This window comes from Diadema antillarum, unplaced genomic scaffold, assembly GCF_040938485.1.
Source record: "Diadema antillarum isolate AM-2024a unplaced genomic scaffold, OU_Dant_1.0 seq00000674_RagTag, whole genome shotgun sequence".
Taxonomy (NCBI): Eukaryota; Metazoa; Echinodermata; class Echinoidea; order Diadematoida; family Diadematidae; genus Diadema; species Diadema antillarum.
Genome location: NW_027271580.1, coordinates 1,884,958 through 1,905,401, shown reverse-complemented (window position 1 = coordinate 1,905,401; position 20,444 = coordinate 1,884,958). Strand labels below are relative to the sequence as shown.

General features: G+C 37.4%; 1 protein-coding gene across 1 annotated transcript in view; it reads right to left on the bottom strand.

Annotated features, from left to right (window-relative positions):
- Nucleotides 1-9,760: 9,760 nt before the first annotated feature.
- Nucleotides 9,761-20,444, bottom strand: part of LOC139736928 (two pore channel protein 2-like) — a 47,326-nt gene continuing 36,642 nt past the window's right edge. Inside the window, exons 17-25 of the mRNA XM_071647602.1 lie at nucleotides 19,716-19,762; nucleotides 19,066-19,159; nucleotides 18,159-18,230; nucleotides 17,385-17,464; nucleotides 16,876-16,942; nucleotides 16,067-16,149; nucleotides 13,800-13,881; nucleotides 11,750-11,853; nucleotides 9,761-9,951 (exon numbers count right to left, since the gene is read on the bottom strand). Of these exons, the coding sequence (XP_071503703.1) occupies nucleotides 9,870-9,951; nucleotides 11,750-11,853; nucleotides 13,800-13,881; nucleotides 16,067-16,149; nucleotides 16,876-16,942; nucleotides 17,385-17,464; nucleotides 18,159-18,230; nucleotides 19,066-19,159; nucleotides 19,716-19,762 (711 nt within the window). The 3' untranslated portion in view covers nucleotides 9,761-9,869. The remainder of the gene's footprint in view (nucleotides 9,952-11,749; nucleotides 11,854-13,799; nucleotides 13,882-16,066; nucleotides 16,150-16,875; nucleotides 16,943-17,384; nucleotides 17,465-18,158; nucleotides 18,231-19,065; nucleotides 19,160-19,715; nucleotides 19,763-20,444) is intronic.

Here is a 20,444-nt window from a genome sequence, read left to right as displayed (position 1 = left end):
TTTTACTTGTGAGCTGATGAAACCCAGACGTCTGGGCTGAAGTCCTGGGTTATTGTTTTGTTTTTGTTTTTGTTGTGTGTGTGTGTGTGTGTGTGTGTGTGTGTGTGTTTGCTTATCAGCAATACTTGAGGTACTTGTGAAACACAGTTAATTTTGACATGCAATTGATTTCTACATGCACTTCTTATTCTTTTCTTCTTGAGCCGTTTATCATTGGCTATCCTTACGTGAGCTGTCTTTCATTGGTTGTCTTTCATTTTTTTTTTTTATATCTAAAACCAATGACTGCACTACTGACTTCAGCTTTATCACTGCCAACAGAAGATCAGGCTCTCACAGATGTCATGTTGGTTCAGTGTCAAATAACAATAAATCTATACCAAATAGAAATCGTGCCAAAGCTGCACATTACTAAACACCCGATCCTGGATTCTCGGCAAAGAAATGGCTCCTGTCCACGACTCCAAAGATGGCCGATATCCCTGGGCATAGCAGTGCTGACCTAGCAACCCCAACTCCTAACCAAGTCTGAGTTCTGGGAAATCACATCAACTGGTAGCACCTGATAACCCCATTCCACATGATTCTAAAAAATATAATGGTAAAAAGAAAAAGGTGAACAAAAGGGCATGAAAGTAGATCCAGCCGTCTAGTTATCACACCAAGCTCACTTTACTAGACAGTTATTATGAAAAGTGATAACATTTGTTTGTGTCTATGAAAGGCACCCGCACCTAAGGCCGCAAATAAAGCCATCAGAATAAATTTAGAAATATTGCTATTATGGTCATTGACTCATATGACAGCAGTAATATGACACTGGCTAGATGGGAAAGGGGAGATTTCAAAAAATAATAGATAAAACAGAGGAAAACAAAACAGAGATGTGCGCAGCATGGACCCTGGGAAGCCATATTTTCTAATGTCTGCCTCCCCCTATTGTTGGGAGTTTTTTCGCAACACGACGGGAAGCCAGAGAGTACGAGGAAGCAATCAGCTGTGACAATCCCCGTATTCAGACTCCCGTCCCCATATCTACATAAGCAGTCTCTCTTTCCTGTTAGGACAGAGGCATAGGGACAAGATCGCTGACTGGCTGGCAGGCTGGCTGGCTGAATCCTGCCCAGCATCGGGACCGAACGCTATTTTGGCCGAGTACCGTATTCGTTTTCCCCAGGACGCGACAATTCTCGGATTTGATCATGCAAAGAAGCAAATTTTGCACACAGCACGCTGAACTACCGGCCGTGTTGTGCTTGCGAAAGCTTGCTAATGGCATGTCAGTGTGACATAGTCAGTCAAACCATTCCAATACATCAAAGGAGCGGTTATTATGCAATATCTCCCCTACAGACCAGTAGAATTCACAGAACAGGTGACAAGTGTCACTATTTCTAATAACTTTGCATTAACTTACTTCTCATGGTAGCTTTCCTCGTTATCACTTTTTATCACTCATCACAGCCATATTGTGTGACAAATCACACTCTGTCATATACTTTTCATCAGTAACAGTCAAATGCTTACCCTCCTAGCTCCTGCCACATTTATATGGCGCCATACAAATGCTGTGGATCATCATCATCATTTTTGCTTCAAACGTCCGTCATGCTGATATATCTGTATATTATATACTTCTTTTTTTTCATCACATCTCAAAGTCTCAAAATCAAGAAACCTGAAACAGAATTCATCTTTCATGCTGAATGTTGAAAATGGAACCATTCATATGTGTCACTTGTGATCCATCACCATAAAAGTCACATGACATCATCAAGCATAGATTTCCTGATTTATGAATTTCTAAATACTCTTAGACTATGATCTTTCCAATGATGCAAAATCTGTCAAACATACAAAAACCTTGCATGACACTTCTGGCTCACCACCACAAAGGGCATACAAAGTCACTGAACATTAATTTAAAACTTGGATTTTCCAAAGTCTCCAGAGTATAGTAAAGCTTCCCAATAATGCCTAACATTTTACTTGATTTTGGTATTCCCCATTACTCAAGACTATACGCTTTATTTCCAAGAGCCTTCAATATAAAAAAAGAAACACAAGCAAACAATGTAAAAGTCGACCACCACATAAAGAGGGCACACATGTGTACATATCATATGTCAATTCAAAATGATTTAGGACCATGCTTAAGATAAACTTCCAAAGTCTTGCAATTCAAAAGATTCTCAAACTGTGAAATTCTGAGAGGAGGTAGATGAAATATTAAACTTGCAATTTCTAAATAAAGCTCAATTTTCAGGGTTTTTTTGACCACATTTATCATATTTGACAATTTGTTATTTTTTGTCTTGTTTGTTGGTTTGTTCTGTCTGTTTCTTTGTTGTTGTTGTTGTTTATTTGTTTGTTTATTGCTGCTTTTGTTTTATTTTTTCCTTTGAGTTTATGCTGTATATCAATGTCAGGCAGTTACAGGTCTCTCTTATGCATATATTCTTCCTTTAAAATTATGTTATCAGAAGTCAACATACCATGTCAAACAGTTAAATCATCATGGAAGAAGAAACCCCAGAGTGCAAAGAACTTAAGATGAAACATGATTCACTGCAGATAAAAATGCTACTTTCAATTTCACAGCAGTTTCTTTGATCCTGACAAAAACTGGGTGAGCTCCAAACAATAATAGAGAAAAATAGGAATAAAAATAGATTTATATTTATAATATTGTCTAGCTGGATTTTTGTAATGGCATTTACAATGATGATTTTTCTCTCCAGATTGTCATATGTCAAGTATCATCTAGGTCCAATGATAACTGGGAATTGCACTGAATGGCTGCATCACATGTTCATGTCGGTGCTAAAAAAAGAGGTGTTCCAACGCCCCTTCAGTGATATTGAAATGAAAGGAAACAATGAAAGAGAAATCAAGGCAAGTCAACAGATTGTTTCCATGGTAACTCACACCAGAGAGATGGACTGTGCCTTCTTCTCTCCTCCAACTTTCACCCACCTGCTCCCATCCTAAAATGAGGGACGTGGAAATGGCCTACTAACTCCGTAATAAACTGCAATTACAACCATGGAAATGGACACAGCAATTTTCTGCAGACAGATTAACTTGTCTGAACTTCGCACTATATTCCATTTCCATGGCTTAGGGTGATGACAAGAAATCAATACATTTTTTCTTTCCTTTTGCAAGAGGGCATGAACCCTACACAGAATGGAGGGGTCAATGAGCTGTTGGATGTTTTTTTATTCACCAAGGAATACAAGAATGCGGATTCAAGAACTCAGAAAGGAAATAACAATCATACATTATAAAGAAAGCGAAAGAACTATGTAGCAGCAAAATAAAGATTTGTCCCATTTTTCATGGACTTTGTACCTCGTCCTTTCTAGGGATTCAATATACCTTTTGTTCTCCTTTACTCTGATGCCAATTCAGGGTAATTCCCTCATCCACACCATCCCATGTCTTGAATTACCAAGCATGAGTTTGCTCTTCTCTTCTTGTCAAAATTTATATTCTGTGGGTTCATTGTACCACACACATTATGTAGCTTGTCATTCAGAACCAGTGGAAAAACAAACAAACAGACATTTGATTTACATGTTTACAACTTGTGATGTATCAAGATCTGATTTCACTCTTCAATCTCCTTTTCAGGAGGATTAAAGTTACGTCGATGTAGAGCAGTTTGTCAATCACTTGTAAAAAAAAACCAACAACCTGGATGCAAGAATTTCATCATGTTGAATAATCACACAGTACCCACTGCATGCTTTAAGGATTAGAACTGGCACCAACTGTCCAGTGGATGCTCGGTGGTCTAGTGGATAACACGCCTGTCCAGTGATCACTAAGTCGTAGGTTTGAATCCTGCTCAAGTATGCATGCCCATGATATCTTTTGTCACGGCTACTATAAAACAATGATCATTTCAGTGCTTATTTACATCGATGTAGGGCAATTGCCAATCAGGTTCAAGGATGAAAGTAAGCATCATATTTGACTACAGCTGTATGTGCAAATCATGTTTTCAACCTAAACAGTGTTTGCAAAAGCTGGTACAGATGCACTTTCCACACAATACATCGCATGTGGCATAGGCAATTGTTTGTTGATAGCTTTCAAAAGTGAAACCTGGGGGGGGGGGTATATTTGGCTCTTAAATGGAGGGAAGTGTCATTACAACTAAGAATAATTACCCAAACTGGTTGATACATCATCCACTATATGGGACTCATGGTCCAAACATGAGTGTCAAAGAATGAAAAACATCATTTGCCCTTGAAGCAACTAGAACAGCGTAAGTGTGTTATTTTCTGGTTATGATTTGGGCATACACAGTGTATGGCTGATGCTATCAAAGGTTATATAATGACGCCTAATGACTATAATTATTGTCATTATGGCCACAGCACTTTTTCTGCTTTGTCCACAAGTACAGAACCCCAGATATCGACATAAACTTTCATATCATCTTATAAATCTCTCATAAATGCCATTAAATGTATGGTCTGCACCTGCACTGAATAACCTGCACAAAGAAGATGTCTGATGCTAAGACAGATTTAAACAAACAACAAGAAAATTGCATACTGACACATTCTTTCATTAGGTGTCATCATAACCTGTTTACTAATTCAGCTAATGCTGTTGTGATGAAGCATTTAGCTTGATTATGGAATCATCTGTAAACTCTTGTGACATTTCCTGAAGTGTGGATCAATGGGTTATAACTGAATTGAAACCAACAGATGTAAGCATCCACTCTTCACGGATATTTTGTGGTTGCGTTTACCAATAGCGAGATGAAATGAATACTTCTGAAAGATTCTCTCTCTCTTTCAAAAAAAGACAGAAGAGATAGTAGTCGACATAAATCATTCATGCAAAAAAACAAACAAACATAACAATAACAACAAAAATCAATACTTCAGAAGCTGGTATTGCTCCGAGCATGTGACATAATCCGTATATGGTAGACACTCAAAAGTTCTTTCTTACGCAGTACATCCACTAAATGAGAGAATGATTTACTTCAGCAAGCAAATGTCACATTCAGCACTCACTTCTCAAATTTCACTAAAGCACCCTGGTAAATGTAGTGAAAGTTCTTTACAAAACAACAACAAAAACAACAAATGATAATGCTCAAAGAGAAAAGGGGAAAAATAGCATTAACCTTGCAAATAGTAGTAAACTACCCCACCCCCCCCCCCCCCAAAAAAAAAAAAATGGGCTGATAAGTTGGAAATATGTAATTCATGAATTGACCTTTCTTTTTTCACAGGAGCAAAGTCTGGTCACAAAAGCATCTGAAGTAAAAAACAAAACAAAACAAAACAACAACAGCAACAACAACTTGTCAAGTTACAGGCAGAAGGCTATTAGTACTGTACAGAACTTGACTAAAATTGTGGTGATAAACAGGCAGAACATGTAAAACTTATGTCACAAAATTCAAAACACTCATGCAAACAATGATTAAGAAGGAACTTGAAGACAATGAAAAACTTAGAAGTACTCTTTATATATGCATTTTATTTTCATTGCGGCAGCTTGAAAATTCACAAATATATCTCACTTTACCATATCTTCTAAAAAAAATATTGTCTATACATTTGAACACAAAATAGAAATATAAATGTAAATACAAATGTAAAACATCTGCGCTGAAATGTCTGCTTCCATATTTGCATTTCGCTTTATACACAGAGCTGTTGTGTACAGGATACATATTCATAGGAATCATTGGAATTACGCTGCCAATAACTCTCTGTATATGATGTTTCCCTACAAAATTCTCTGTAAGCTATAACAAAGAAAACTGCCAATACCTAGAGAAGACATCTTCCTTGTGTCACCAGGGCCCCGTTTTATCAAAAGATAGAATCGTTTATAAATTTCCTTACCACACAGGCTGCCATTGACTTACAATAGAAATCAACTATATAATCAGTTATAACTCATCATAAAACTGGGCCCAGACCTATGCTTCTTTTTTTTAAATACATTTATCAATTTACTTTTTTTCTAGACACTGGTAACTTTGGCTATGTTTCAATAAATACTGGATATATATCATGAAGCACCTTTCTGATACAGGCAATGATAGAAAGGGTTTTGCATTTTTGATGGAAGTGTATCTCACTTCATACACTCTGGCAGCTGTACTTCTTTTGTATATCACTAAGTCTTACAGGTTGCAATAGTTGCATTTTTCTAGTCATTCCACAGGTTTCTGACCAATAAAGCTAAAACAGCATTCTGCATATGATCACATTGTTATCTAACATTTATTAAGTGGCCAGATCCCATGCAGCTGCACATTGTCATCTTGTTGACTTCTGGCAAAAAAAAACACACATATTTTCATATAAAAACTATTAGCGAAAGGAGAACAGGAATTACTGCAGTCATAGGTTGAATAAGTATATTAATGACATGTTAAAGCATCAATCATAGAGCATGAACTCAAAACTCAAACCCAGAATTCACATTGGTACTTTAAATCTAGTCCTTGAAGTGAGCAAATTTTGAATGTGTAAATGTAACACAGATCATAGGCAAACAGGGGTCCAATAATTAGCATTCGCCCACATGTGCACAGGCAAAATAACCCCTATTAAGCTTGGTTTAGTCCATGGACTAAATTTACACCATGGATTTCATTTAGAGTACCATTGTGAATTCGGGCTGTAACAACTTGAAATAGAATGTTACTACTAATTTTCAAAAAATTCAAAATTATTAGAAACAAAATCAAATCATTATCTCAAACTACAAAGGAGAAAGATGACAGAGAGACAGAAAACAACAACCACAAATATGATTCTTAAGGAGAGATAAAGAATCAAAATGAAAGGAAAGCATCTTCTGTGGGAAAGACAGAGAACAAAATTTGTGACCCAGAGTCCAAATTTGCACCAAGTATTTCACCTATTTACTTATAAAAAATATAATTTTGAATGTTAATGCACTGAGCAAATGTCTGATTATCAAAGAGCATATCTGAATATAATACTGATGATAAACTAAGAGTGATATAAATATTATTGAGTAATAAATGCAATAAATACCAAATGAAAGTCTTCCACTAGACTAAATGGCTGAGCTGACATTGTCAACTTAAGATGACGCTTTCCATAGTGAATGAGTTTCTAGCATCAGGATGCTATCTTTAAAGATGATATAAAGTTTTGGTACCTTAAAAGTTTCCCTGAGTTTCCTTGTCTTAGTTTGTGTTTCAGCTTAAAGTACCTTTCATATAACTAATACTGTGAGACTTACTCGCCCCAAAGTGTTCTCATGTCCTAGTAATCATGCAATAATGGTTTCGTACAATACGTGTATATTGATTGTCGTGGTACCGCGTCGAGTCAAACTAACGGCTCGTTTGAATTTTTCAGAGCCCGCTCTGCTCTGGTACGAAACCATTATTGCATGATTACTAAGACATGAGAGCACTTTGAGGCGAGTAAGTCTCACAGTGTTAGTTATATGAAAGGTACTTTAACCTGAAACACAAACTAAGACAAGGAAACTCAGGGAAACATTTGAGGTACCAAAACTTTATATTATCTTTAAAGACTGACGAAATAGAGCGTGGCAAGTAACAATATTTTTACGCATCCAACAAAATAAATGGTTTAGTGATGAAATGTACAGGCAATGTGGGTGGTATTTGCACATCAAAAAGTAAAAGCCATACACAGGACACACATGGGGCATTTCAAAACAGGGGAAAAGCATGAAAGGGGAGAGAAAAAAGCTGAAGATCAGTACAAAGAATACTGTATGCAACAAATATTCAATGTTGGTTTGTTTTTTTTCTTTCATGAATTATGTAAGTCGGGTGCTACTCGCAAATTCAACAACACCCAAAATTATCACTTCTGATCCCGACATGTCCATGTAAATTTCTCCATCCATTGCAGTACCTCACAATTAAGAATTTAACTGCTCGCAATGTTGTCGGAAAGTCCTGATTCACGAAAGTTTAGACTCACTAAATATAAGGCGTATACAGTATATCAAGAAAAGAAGAATGCGGGAGAAATGGCTGCATTCAAGTGAGTCCATGTGAACCATATTTTGGAATACCGTTCAGAGGCAGAATACTGGCTGTATCAGACAGATTTAAGGGTACTCTAATATTCATAACGTTCTTAAGCAGGTAACAAGCCACTGATGACAAGATTCTGAAAAAAATATTGACAGAATAAAGTAAATGATATGTGTTGTGTGTGATTTTGTGTGTGCATGACATATGTCATGGTTGTGTCTGTCCGTGGCTGTGCTTGTGTGTACGGGGATGAACAGTCACCTCGTCTCACATCTAACCCAAGTGAAATATAGTAGGGGGCAGAGAGGAGGGATATGATTTAGACAGCACTGTATGAAGAATTACAGATGACTGAATATGTGACATCTACGCATTCGTTAAGAAGGTTTGCGGGAAATGTAAAAATCAAAGTCAATACCTTAAAATGACCTACAGTTTGCAAAAGAGCAAACATATTCGTAATATGCAGTCATGCTGAATAATTGCGGCTGATTATGAAGATCATGGCAGTGTTGAAAGTTCAACAAATTACATTACAATCCTGTCACGAATCACTCTATGGGCACATTACTTTTACAGTTTACCTACAAACCAATTCATGTCTATCAACATTCCAAGAAGAATGAATACATTACATAGTTAGGATAATCATCTGAGATTTAGTGACAAACTGCAGGTGTATTACTCCATATCGTTTACGTCGATATCACAAAAAAGACTTATTTTGCACATAATATAATGTTCTAAAAATCATACAGGAGAGAAAGAGGAAACTTACACTGTAGTTATTTTAGAATATTCGTCATTGGGTGACCACTGTGGTCACTGACATTACAGAAGAATCATACATGATCATAATGACAAAGATGATATTGATACTTATTACTATGATGAAATTGATATTCTACTAGCATTGAACTTATATACTACTATTTTGGCACTGCAGACAGTTATCAAAATATCATAAAGAGTGTGTGAAATGTTTCTCAGCCTGAGATCAAACATGCATATGATCATCCATACACCACAAATATATTCAACCTGAATTCAAGAATGGTGCGGGTAACTCATCATCAGTTTAAAACCCACAGGATCTGACTGCATGATGACTAAAGCCATGAGACAAAATCAAAGAATGTCAGCTGAGCGATTTGTTAGAAAACAGGCAAGAACTTGCAGAAGAACAGCCATTCCACACAACGAATGCATGACTGTCAACCTTTACAGTCAGATTTCAACAAAAGAATCACAAGCAACATAAAAATAAAGCTAGAAAATTATTCTCTCTACCTGGTACTGTACAGACAACTCAAAGCCATCATCGATTCTTTGGTATGCATGCATACACGTCACACACTCTGTGTGTGCCGTATCTTGCTTTCTTGGTCGGTCACATGCAGTGTGTGATGTGATTCTTGATTCCGCAAGGGGGGGGGGGAGGCGCTATGATGCTTATGATGAGGTGGGCGTACAGAAGCAAAACTTGAAGGAACTCAAAAGATGCATGCATGTACTGGCAACAAGGATGCTTAATGCAGTTGGTAAGGAGCCTTCTCAAAATGGTCCACAAGGATGACCATCTCTCCTTTTCTGTGATAGTATACGCGGCAGAGTCACTACAGCTTGCTGTGCCCGAGAGTAACCCTCATCACAAGGAATAGTTATTTTCAATTCTAGTAGCTTTTGGCTTCTGGGGTAACCAGCTGGAACAGCCTTTGAAGTCACACGGTGATGGCAACCATCACACAGCACAAAATGTTTTGAGGACGGCGAGAGAAAGTGGCATGATGGGATTGATTGCACAGAGGCTCCGCTTTCAGGGATGGTCTCATAAGTGGAGGTTTTGGATGTGAGGATGTCGGTAGATCTCATCAAGGAGTTCCTCCTCTGTTGGTTCCTTGAGGTCCCCTCTAAAGGGAGATCAAGGAAAAGAAAACAAGTCTTTTTAGCTTGCAGAAATCTATTAAACCTGTCTCATCAACATTTCAAAGTTCTTTTCCATTCAGGCATACACACTGTAAAAAACTGACTGAAAAACAAACAAACAAAAGGAAGAATATGATTATTTGTTAAGCCAGAGAATGTGTTCACTGCCTATTTCTTGGCAAGTGATTGGTTCATGAATGTACTTCTGATAGAGAAGTTTTATGAACATGACTATGCACCTGCGCACCTTATTGGTAAATCATGAAAGGACAAACAAAACAAAACAATTGGTTTTCTTCTTTAATCCATGACCTTGGTGGTGATGTACCGGAGGATCAATTCCACCCAGACCAAAAATAAACATTTTCTCGCTGTACCCTTTAACTTCCTTCAAGTAAGCCTCTATACTGAATACTCATAAGGCCAAAAAAAAAAAATTGTTGCATTGGCGTAACCCGCCCGACCCTAAAAATTCCGCCGACCCCATGTTTTTTTATTATTTTTTTTTGCTATCGATATCAAATATCTTGTTGATTGCGATCGCGATCGCACAAACCCGGAAGTGGAAACGGCTCTGGGGATATCGGATGTACGAGGGATCGGGAGAGATCTAGCGCCTCCCATAAGCCTTCCTTGATCAGTACGTCATCTGTTTCCAACACGGACACGTACTGTAACAAGATTTATTCAGTGTATACGTAGCATTCAGACTGCGATGTATTGTGCACAGTTTTGCCATAGGTTTCTTGTGTGGAGAACTTACACGAATCTGTATATGTGGGACTGTAATAGAGATCGCCGTGTGCGATGAAAAGATCGTACATATGGGTCAATTTGCATCTATCTTATCTAAGTCAAAATAGTAAAATATGAAGTGAAAACATTCAGGATAGGGATTTCAACATCTTTAAATTCTGTGAAGGGGTATAATTCCAGTAATATCGGCCTCATAAATGATTTGTAGAATAGATGAACACAGCACATTCGGTGCAGCAGTTGTTTACACGTGTGAGCACGAGTTTTTACACGTAAAATGCAGGTAACAAAAAAAAAAAAAAAAAAAAAAAAAAAAAGATCCGCCCGACCGACCCTATTTGAAAATCTCACGTTACGCCAATGCAACAATTTTTTTTTTTTTGGCCTAAGTTATGACAACTCGGGTGAAAGAACACAATGTTAAGCAACCCAGTGCAAACGAAAGGGTCTCTAGTATTTTTCTGACTCTCCAAAAAAAGAAACCAAAGTTTCTTCTCTGACTCTTAAAGATAATATAAAGTTTTGGTACCTCAAAAGTTTCCCTGAGTTTCCTTGTCTTAGTTTGTGTTTCAGGTTAAAGTACCTTTCATATAACTAACACTGTGAGACTTACTCGCCCCAAAGTGCTCTCATGTCTTAGTAATCATGCAATAATGGTTTCGTACAAGAGCAGAGCGGGCTCTGAAAAATTCGAACGAGCCGTTAGTTTGACTCGACGCGGTACCACGACAATCAATATACAAGTATTGTACGAAACCATTATTGCACGATTACTAAGACATGAGAGCACTTTGGGGCGAGTAAGTCTCACAGTGTTAGTTATATGAAAGGTACTTTAACCTGAAACACAAACTAAGACAAGGAAACTCAGGGAAACTTTTGAGGTACTATAACTTTATATTATCTTCAACTTCTTTCCTTCTCTATTATTGACAACCTAGTTCTTCACACTGCACATCCAGGCAGCCAAATTTCGGTATTTCCCCAGTTTTCCCCTTATACCGTTATGCTGGTCATGTGACTGACCTGAACATGGTATGAACCGACATGAGGAATGTGGCCGTCCGGTCCGAGCCATCAACCTCCCGCTGCTGATGCTGCTGGCTCCTGTCCCATGACGTGATGAAGTTCTGCAAATCCAGCATGAAAGTATCAAAATTATCATAATCATTATCATACCCTTTAGATACTGTACACGCTGTTATTTTCGTGTACAGGTATTTTCGCAAATGACGAGGTCACAGACATTTTCGTGAGATGTTGTTTTTGCGAATCGGCGCCAACCTTCACATTAATGCTGTATTAACAAAGCGCATGGAGACATTTTCGCGCGTTCTTAAATTCGTGATCCAACAGTGATTCGCAAAATTTGCGAAAATTAAACCCTCGCAAAAATAAGAATTCATACAGTACTCTAATTGTCACTATCATCATTATCACTGTTATTTTTATATTTCATAAGCAGGAAGAATATTGCAAAAAAAAAACAATAAAGAGCTTGCTTTAAGTGAAAAATTTTCAATAACCCCCCAAAAAAGGAAAAAGAAAATTGCATTGGCACACATGTCTATTTGTGCATTCCCAGAGTGTTAAAATATAGCTCATAGGACTTTATCATCATGTACAAGGGATTTGTTCCTTGTTCAAAAGAAATGGGTGAGGGACTTACACTGGGATTAATACATTTTTATCTTCTGGAGAGAGAGAGAGAGAAAAGGCCACAATGGGTTACAAAGCACATGCCTGATGTCCTTTTTTTAAAAAAATATCAGCTATGATAGTTCATAACCCTTGTTTCAAAATCAGCTACACAAACATCACATGTTGTCTTCTTTTGTTTCGTCTTAATTTTGTGTCATTATGCTATGTTATTGTTTTATCCTTTTTTTTTTCATCCTTATTCAAATGATGATTGAAAGAGGTTCAACCCAGGGTTAATGCACTTTATCTTTTGAAGAGAGAGAAAATGCCACAATGAATTACACAGCACATGCTCAGCATCCTCTTTAAAATCAATTGCCGCAGTTTGTTTCATAACCTTTGTTTCAAAATCAGCTGCACATACATCATGTGTTGTCTCATTTTGTTTCATTTGTTTCACTTCAGTGTTTCGTGCCATTCTGTTTAATTTTTGTTTTGTTTTGTTTTGTTTTTTACCCTCTGTTCAAATGGGGAGGTTATGAGCTTAAACCGGGGTTAATACACTTTATCTGTTGGACAGAAAGAAAATGCTACAATGAATTACAAGGCACATGCTCTATCCTTTTTTAAAATCACTGTGGTAGCTTGTTTCATAATCAGCTGCACAAACATTACATGTTCTCTTGCCTTGTTTCATTTTGTTCCATTTCGTTATGCTATGATTTGATTTTTCTTTTTACCCCTGTTCAAATGAGGGTAAGAGAGTTACCCCGAGGTTTACCTTTATCTTTTGAAGTGAGATAAATGCCATAATGAATTACAAGCACATGTATGCACTTCAACATCTATTAATATCTACTGTGGTAGTTTGTTTTGTGACACTTGCTACAAAATCAGCTGTACAAACATCACTCATTTTGATTTGAAATATCATTTGAGGAAAATTCAAGCAGGATCACATACACACACGCAAAAAAATTGAGTACACCACGTGATGACAAGGTCGTGCGCACTGTCTCTTGGGCATTATTAGGGACTTGGTGATAGCTTCGCCCAAAGCAGGCAGTCCCTACGGGTTAGAGGGGTGTTAACCTTCAGCTTACACGAGCCATAGCCTGTACTGAAAGCCTTTTCGATTTCACTCATACGTTCACACTATCGTAATACGTGAATTAAATATTTTTAAAAATGCTGGGGAGCTGACAGTGAGCAGTATTTGGGTCACCGGTGAAAAAGCAAACACATTTGCAGTGCTTGTACGAGTCAGTCATAACAGAAGGCGACTCGATAGCTGCAGAATTTGAAAAGTCTTTGTTTATTTATTGTATTCCTGAAACATGTCCACATTGGTGTCGTATTGTTTTGTTTCATATTGTTTCAATTCAGTGTGCTATGATTTTTTTTTTTCTGTTTACAGCTACTCTCTTGCCCTTACCTCAAGAATGATGGCGGTGAAGACATTGAGGCACACCAGGACAGATGTAAAGTACCAGGCAATGAAATAAAGTTGTGACCATCTGGAAGAGAATGCAAACATGACCGGGAACTTAAAAAATACAACAGGAATGTTTTGGGAAAAGAACAAAAATACTGCTGGATAATGAATCTGATTACCTCTCTACAGTGAGGCAGAGGCAAATTAGATATATCGCTACGGCGACTGATATGCCTCCGCCATAATGCATGGTTCTCCTAATAGGTCTATAGTACAATGTCTTGACAATGTGTGATGACAGTTTCGCACAATTGGCAAAATATTAAAATGACAGGTTTGACACAAATGTGCTGAATGTTCACTTTCCTAGAACTAGGTTCAATTGGATGAATGATTAAAATGTCAAGAGTGCAGGTATTTGGGGAATGATGATTTTTACTTGACTTTTGACCCTTTTCTAAGTTTATGCATTGAGTAATTTTCAAGGTATTGAGAAAAAGTATAATTTCAGTATCAAATGGGAAAATAGCATTATCTAAACCTGGCCTTCGACCTTTGACCTCACAGTTCCAAAGAGAATCACTGTTAGGTTGAACATGCATAAATATGTAAGTTTCATGATGATACCTTGAGTTACTTTTGAGATATGGAGGAAAAAGTGCAATTCAGCACTTTTACTTGACCTTTGACCTTTTGGCAAGAAACTTCCCACAGAATATATATTGGGTAATACATGTATACATCAAGTTTTTAAAAAAAAAACCTTCATGCATTGCATAAATATAAGGAAAGTAGTGATATTTTGAGGAGTTGACCTTGACCTTTGACCCCCTGACCTTTGAACCATGACCCCCAACTTCCCTAGATAATCACTGCCCATTGGAACAAGCATATATACTAAGTTCCATGAAGATACCTTGAACCATTTGCGAGATATGGAGAAAAACATGAATTTTCAACCTTTTTTTTCACAAAATAACCTGTGACCTTTGACCCCACGACCCTAAAATCCAAACAAAGTATTATCCCCCCAGGATATACCCTCATACCAAGTTTGATGTAAAACCACCACACGGTTCTCGAGATATTGACAAAAACAAAACGGGATGGACGTACGTACAGACGGATGTACGTACGGACGGACTGACGTACGTACGTACGGACGGACGGACGGACAACCCGAAAACATTATGCCTCCGCCAACGAAGTGGCCGGAGAAACTTACTCTATAATAAGCTGTGAAAAACAAGATGTCAGATTTGATAGGGCACTGTTTGTCATTACATCTGCATATGCCAACAGTAATGTACTCACACATGTTGGCTGGAAATGATATGTAAAAGACCACAGAAAAATACACCATCAAGAAATTAAAGCACACTTTTGTTTTAAATCACTGATTGAACCTTGAAGCTTTCATAATCAACATACTTTGCTTGCCCTACATGAAAATGAAAATCTCCTGACCATTAGAGTTAGTTGCTACTGCAAGGGGGGGGGGGGGGGGGGGGGGGGGGGGAAGGGGACTATCAATGGTTTTCTGTATATGTGACCGTGCACCTCAAAACGAACATAAAGTCGCACACACTGATTTTGCGTGAGGACTGAAAATAAGTGAAATGGGTCAACCTAGCCAGGGAGGTGAGACACTTGACTTTTTCATATTTTCTGAAAGAGCGGGTCTTCTTTTACATTATGCTAAAATTTGGTATCATGAAACGGGCAGGAAAGTGTGTTTTTTTAGCAGTTTATCTCGAACATTTTTGGTAGAATAGTGTGATTAGGTGTGTCTTTAGAATCCCCTTTTCATTTCTGAAAAACCTTGTCCACACTCTTCACTTTCAACTCTAATAACTTTTGAAAGGATAGTGCTACTGCTTTGAAAGTTGGCATTAATTATGAACAGAATGTGCTTATGAGGCATGCTTAATTTCAGTTTAATCTGATAATCCCTTCATTGTTGTTACTCTGGTGGTTTACTTCCTGTTTCATGTCCCATTCATCGCACAGCCAGCACGGTTTGGTAAAGATTAAGCGCTTGAATAGACACTGTACTTCAGAGCCTCTTTTCTCAGTTCCCACTTTTCCTGAGTTTGTGCTTTCTTTCCAATATTTAGATATGTTAAGGGAGTCCATTTGATTTGAGTTATACATCATTTTAAAGCTTAAAGTCCGCTCTTTCAGAATATGGTCTTAACTAAAAATTCATGTCTGGCGACTTTTTGTTTGTTTTGAGGTGCAGGGTCACATATGGTACTGTAACTTACTCATTGGTCATTCCTGAGTAGGCATTGAGGAAGACATGCCAGTTGTTGACCACCATAACATCCCACAGGACGACCAGCGTTGCCTATTCGCAGGGCACAGAACATCACAAATAATACAACATCAGCAGATAAAGAGGAAAAGCTGTAATTCTTTTCTTTTTTTTTCTAAATGGGAACCTACACAATACAACAAAGGAGTATCCTTGATTTGGAGAAGATGTTTCTTACCATCAGTAATTTTGGAGCACTGGTAGTTTGTAAACATTCTTCTACACCCAAATATATGATGCTTTTAAGATTCAAACAACTTTTATATCTGGAAATATCTGGAATAACAACTTTCAAGCATTGATCATGAAAGGTTTTTTGTTTCTGCTTTTGTCTTTTTTACATGATATTTTGAACAATTTGCCCTCTCTGCAAAGCATTGCCTCCAAGGCAAGCTTTGCTCATTCCATCAAAGTTTTGTAAAAGCTTCATATGCATCACAGCTTCATGGCGTGGCTCATTCTGGCATGATTCTCTTTGGGGGTATTCAGTCCCAACTCCAGGTACCTTCTAAACCACTCTGGTTTGCTCCACCATGCAATGAAATGTGAGACTGTTGCACCCTGTAATAGTGACCACGAGGGTCAACAGGCCAGTGCCAATCTTCAGAGGAAAGAAGGCGCCTAATATAAATGGAACATAAAAGTCATTATGAAACATTGCTAACAGGCTGCACTATTTGTATTCCATGCATCAACTTCAGCACTCAAGTCATTCAACATCATGCAGATGTACGACAGCAAATGAAGTGAGAGACTCACTGCGAAATCATCGAAGTTATTGGCATAGTAGTTCAGCTGCTCATATGTGCCACAGTTTAGGGGTTTGCTGCAAAAACAAGGGAACAATTAAATGGGATACACAGGTCACACTTTATGCCGTAGAAGCACACATTTTATTTTTATTCTCATCATATGAACTTCAAAATGACTCATTCAATGAGATTTCTTTGGTTTGTAATGCATTAAGTAAAATGACAAGGAAACTAAGAGGACTTAAAAAAAAAAATCTCAAACAGAAATACTGGTTGACAAAATGTTGAATACAGCTGAAAAATGAATATCTTTTATTGAACACTTTCGTAACAACAACATGCAATAAAAGCTTTACAAAACAAAGCACACTGGAACATTGACATCCATACAAAAGTTTGTACAACCCTATACAGGGCAGATAAAAACAAAACACAATGAAAAGAGAGAATTATATAAGTATAAGGGTCCAACAGAAAGGATTTAGTTCTGCCATACATAAAGTTTGCAATTCTCACCTGCTTGTGACATTGAGTGGCTTAGGACTTTTGTTTTGGAATATCTCCATGCCAAGAATTGCAAAGACATAGTATATCACCTGAGGATAAAGTGAGAGGGAAAAAAGATTGTCAGGTAAACATCAAATTCAGCCTCAGAGACACTAATGTTCACAATAATATCTGAAGACTTAGCAGATATCCATATTTCATTTTGCAGGATGTAACACAAAAGTGACTATACTATTCAGGGTGAACAACATAGTCATTAAGCTAATTCAAGAGAATGCTTATTGCAACTTTAATTAAATGCAAGTCACCCGTGTCCTTGTCTCCACAGGAATATAAATAAAACGAAATAATATAATAATAATCATCATCATCATATCATCATCATCATCATCGACATCATCATCATCATCATCATCATCATTATCAACTTGCCCTCCCAGTCATGGGCCACTTCATGCCACAGAAACCTGGGTAAGTCACGCAGGAGTTAGGCCCATTACCGCTCAACTTTTAAAGGACTAGAAACCACATCACAGTATCATGACAAGCAAAGTTTATTGAACTCTTAACTCCATGATACTGCATGCTAACAAGGTATACGATGGAGTGCTGATTTGGGATGATTGCTGCTGACCCTGTAATCACAGAGTTCCCATCCTAAGTGAGCCCCGGCTACTCCCCTTCAAATAATCACACAAATCCTCTCCCTGTCCCGTCAAGTACTGACACATAGGCTCTCTGTAGACATGGGCATTTCATTCCATGCAACAAATTCATACTCACCACCAGGATCCCAAGAAAAGCTCTCAAGTTCCTGATCAGATCCAGCATCGTACTAAGAACAATCTCCATTGTCTGTATTGTAGAGAGCAACAGATTCATGGATAGGGTAATGCCTGATTATTCAAAAGATCATCCCGACCACACAGGAAATAAAAATATGAAAATTCCCAGGAAAGTTGACAAGTGCAAGAGTGCTTTGAAGCTCACATAATGAAGAAGTACATATCTTCTTTAGACTGTTGAGAAACTCATTTATTAACATTGACTAGGACATTCTTCTTTTTGGCACACACAAGACTAGACAGATATTTTGCAGCCAGCCAAAAGAATATATAAACACAACTTTTTCTTTTTTTTTCAAGCAAGCCACCCACAGAATCATCGAAACTTGGCAGCTCTGTATAGCATAAATTCCCTGGGGTAACAAGACACTATATCTAGACAGTTGCTAATTTTACGAAAAAAACATTTTCACAAATACAAATTTGTCAACATTGTCACAAATAAAATATCAATGTTGACATCAAAACATGTACACACATTGTTTTGGATGCCATCATTGCATGGTTTTTCAAACTCAAATCAGTATTTTTCATATTCAAAATTGAATTAGGAGCTTTTTGTACACATATGCCAATTGACACACAAGGTCTTGCTATTGCACCTGATTGACAAATTGTCCTACATTGACGTAAATAAGCACTGAATTGATCAGACGAATTTCACTAATTTGAATAAAGGTCTTACTATCCAAGGGATAATAAGAATACCTCTGTTATATACCTTGTCATTAGACATTGCAGAAGTTTAAATATCTGGATATGGAATGTCGTCCCTGTCAAGTGTGATAGTGTGATGCCATTTATGTTGTCTGGTAAGAAACACTACCACTAGCCTCAGCACTTACCTTGAAATGAGTGACAATCTTGAAGAGTCGAAACATGATGAGTATGTTGATGATCCTGACCAAGTCATACACGGGGATGACGACATTATGTTTTCTGTGGGTCAGCAAAATACGATATTGCACAAAGTAATGAATCCCCACAGAAAATCTGTGAGAAATGAAGGAATGAACTACACAGCTAAACAGTTGCCACAGAAGAAGAAGAAGAACAAGAACAAGAATAAAATCTCTCTGAGGAGAGACTTATTTTCATGCATTGTATGAAATCGATTCATTAAGTGAATGAAAGGTTTCATTTTCAGCTCAATCTAACATGCACTCAGGAAGTTATATCTGTTTGACTGCAGCAAGAACATACAAAATACAATAAATGAATCAAATGAAGTATCAAAGGAAAGGAGATGTTGGCCTGGGAAAGAAGGTTTTCTTTTTTTCAGTGCTGGTGCAAGCATTTTGAACAGGTGTCTCAATTTTTACCTATCAATGATGAACTTTTGTAGTGTAAATTCATACCAACATCTGAGATGATAAGCCACTTCAGGATTCTGTGACTGCAGCAATTGCAATTATACCTGGTACTCGCTTAAACTACAACAAAACTTGAAAATTTGTGACATTCAAAATCAAAAAACACCCACACACACACTTACTCAGGCATATGACTCTTTTCCACTGCTAGGTCGACTATTTCAACAAGCTGTTGGTTAATAAAAGACAGGGAGAGAAACAAAAATACTTTGTGAATATCACATAAGATGTCCTGTCTACAAAACAATTAAGTGAGACACATGTTTAGTGTCAGTCAATGGTAAATGCTATCAAATACATAGCAAGAGACTGGTAGGGATTCATCGAGAGTTTAAATGATCAAATCAGTTAGTAAATAATCTCTGTGCAGTAGCAAATAAGATTAGCAAAAACAACTGTCAGGCAGGATAATCTGCTTAATACACAAAGATGACTATTATTGAATCAAAATCACCTCTATCCGCCATGCTAGATTATTGGTACACCATATACAGCCATTCTCTTTTTTAATGAAAAGTACACATTCCCTTAACCTGTTACTGATATATGTTATGGTTGATATCATTGCCATGCTTTCCAGAAGAAGTAAGTGCTCTTTCACTATGCTAGAAAAGTGAAAATATGGTGATTTTTCTTTATATTTTCTTTAAATTGTTCTTCATATGTGCATCACAACCTGTAGTACTTGCCTCATTCAGCATAGCTGCACCAAAATTTTAAAAAATTCATAACGTTCGAATCGACTGTCCAATTTTCCTTGAACCTTCATTGCTGTGTTGTACTAAAATTGCGGCATTCACTCAATCCACATGTATATTTGGGTTTCATTCCCTTTTAAAGATGAAAGACAT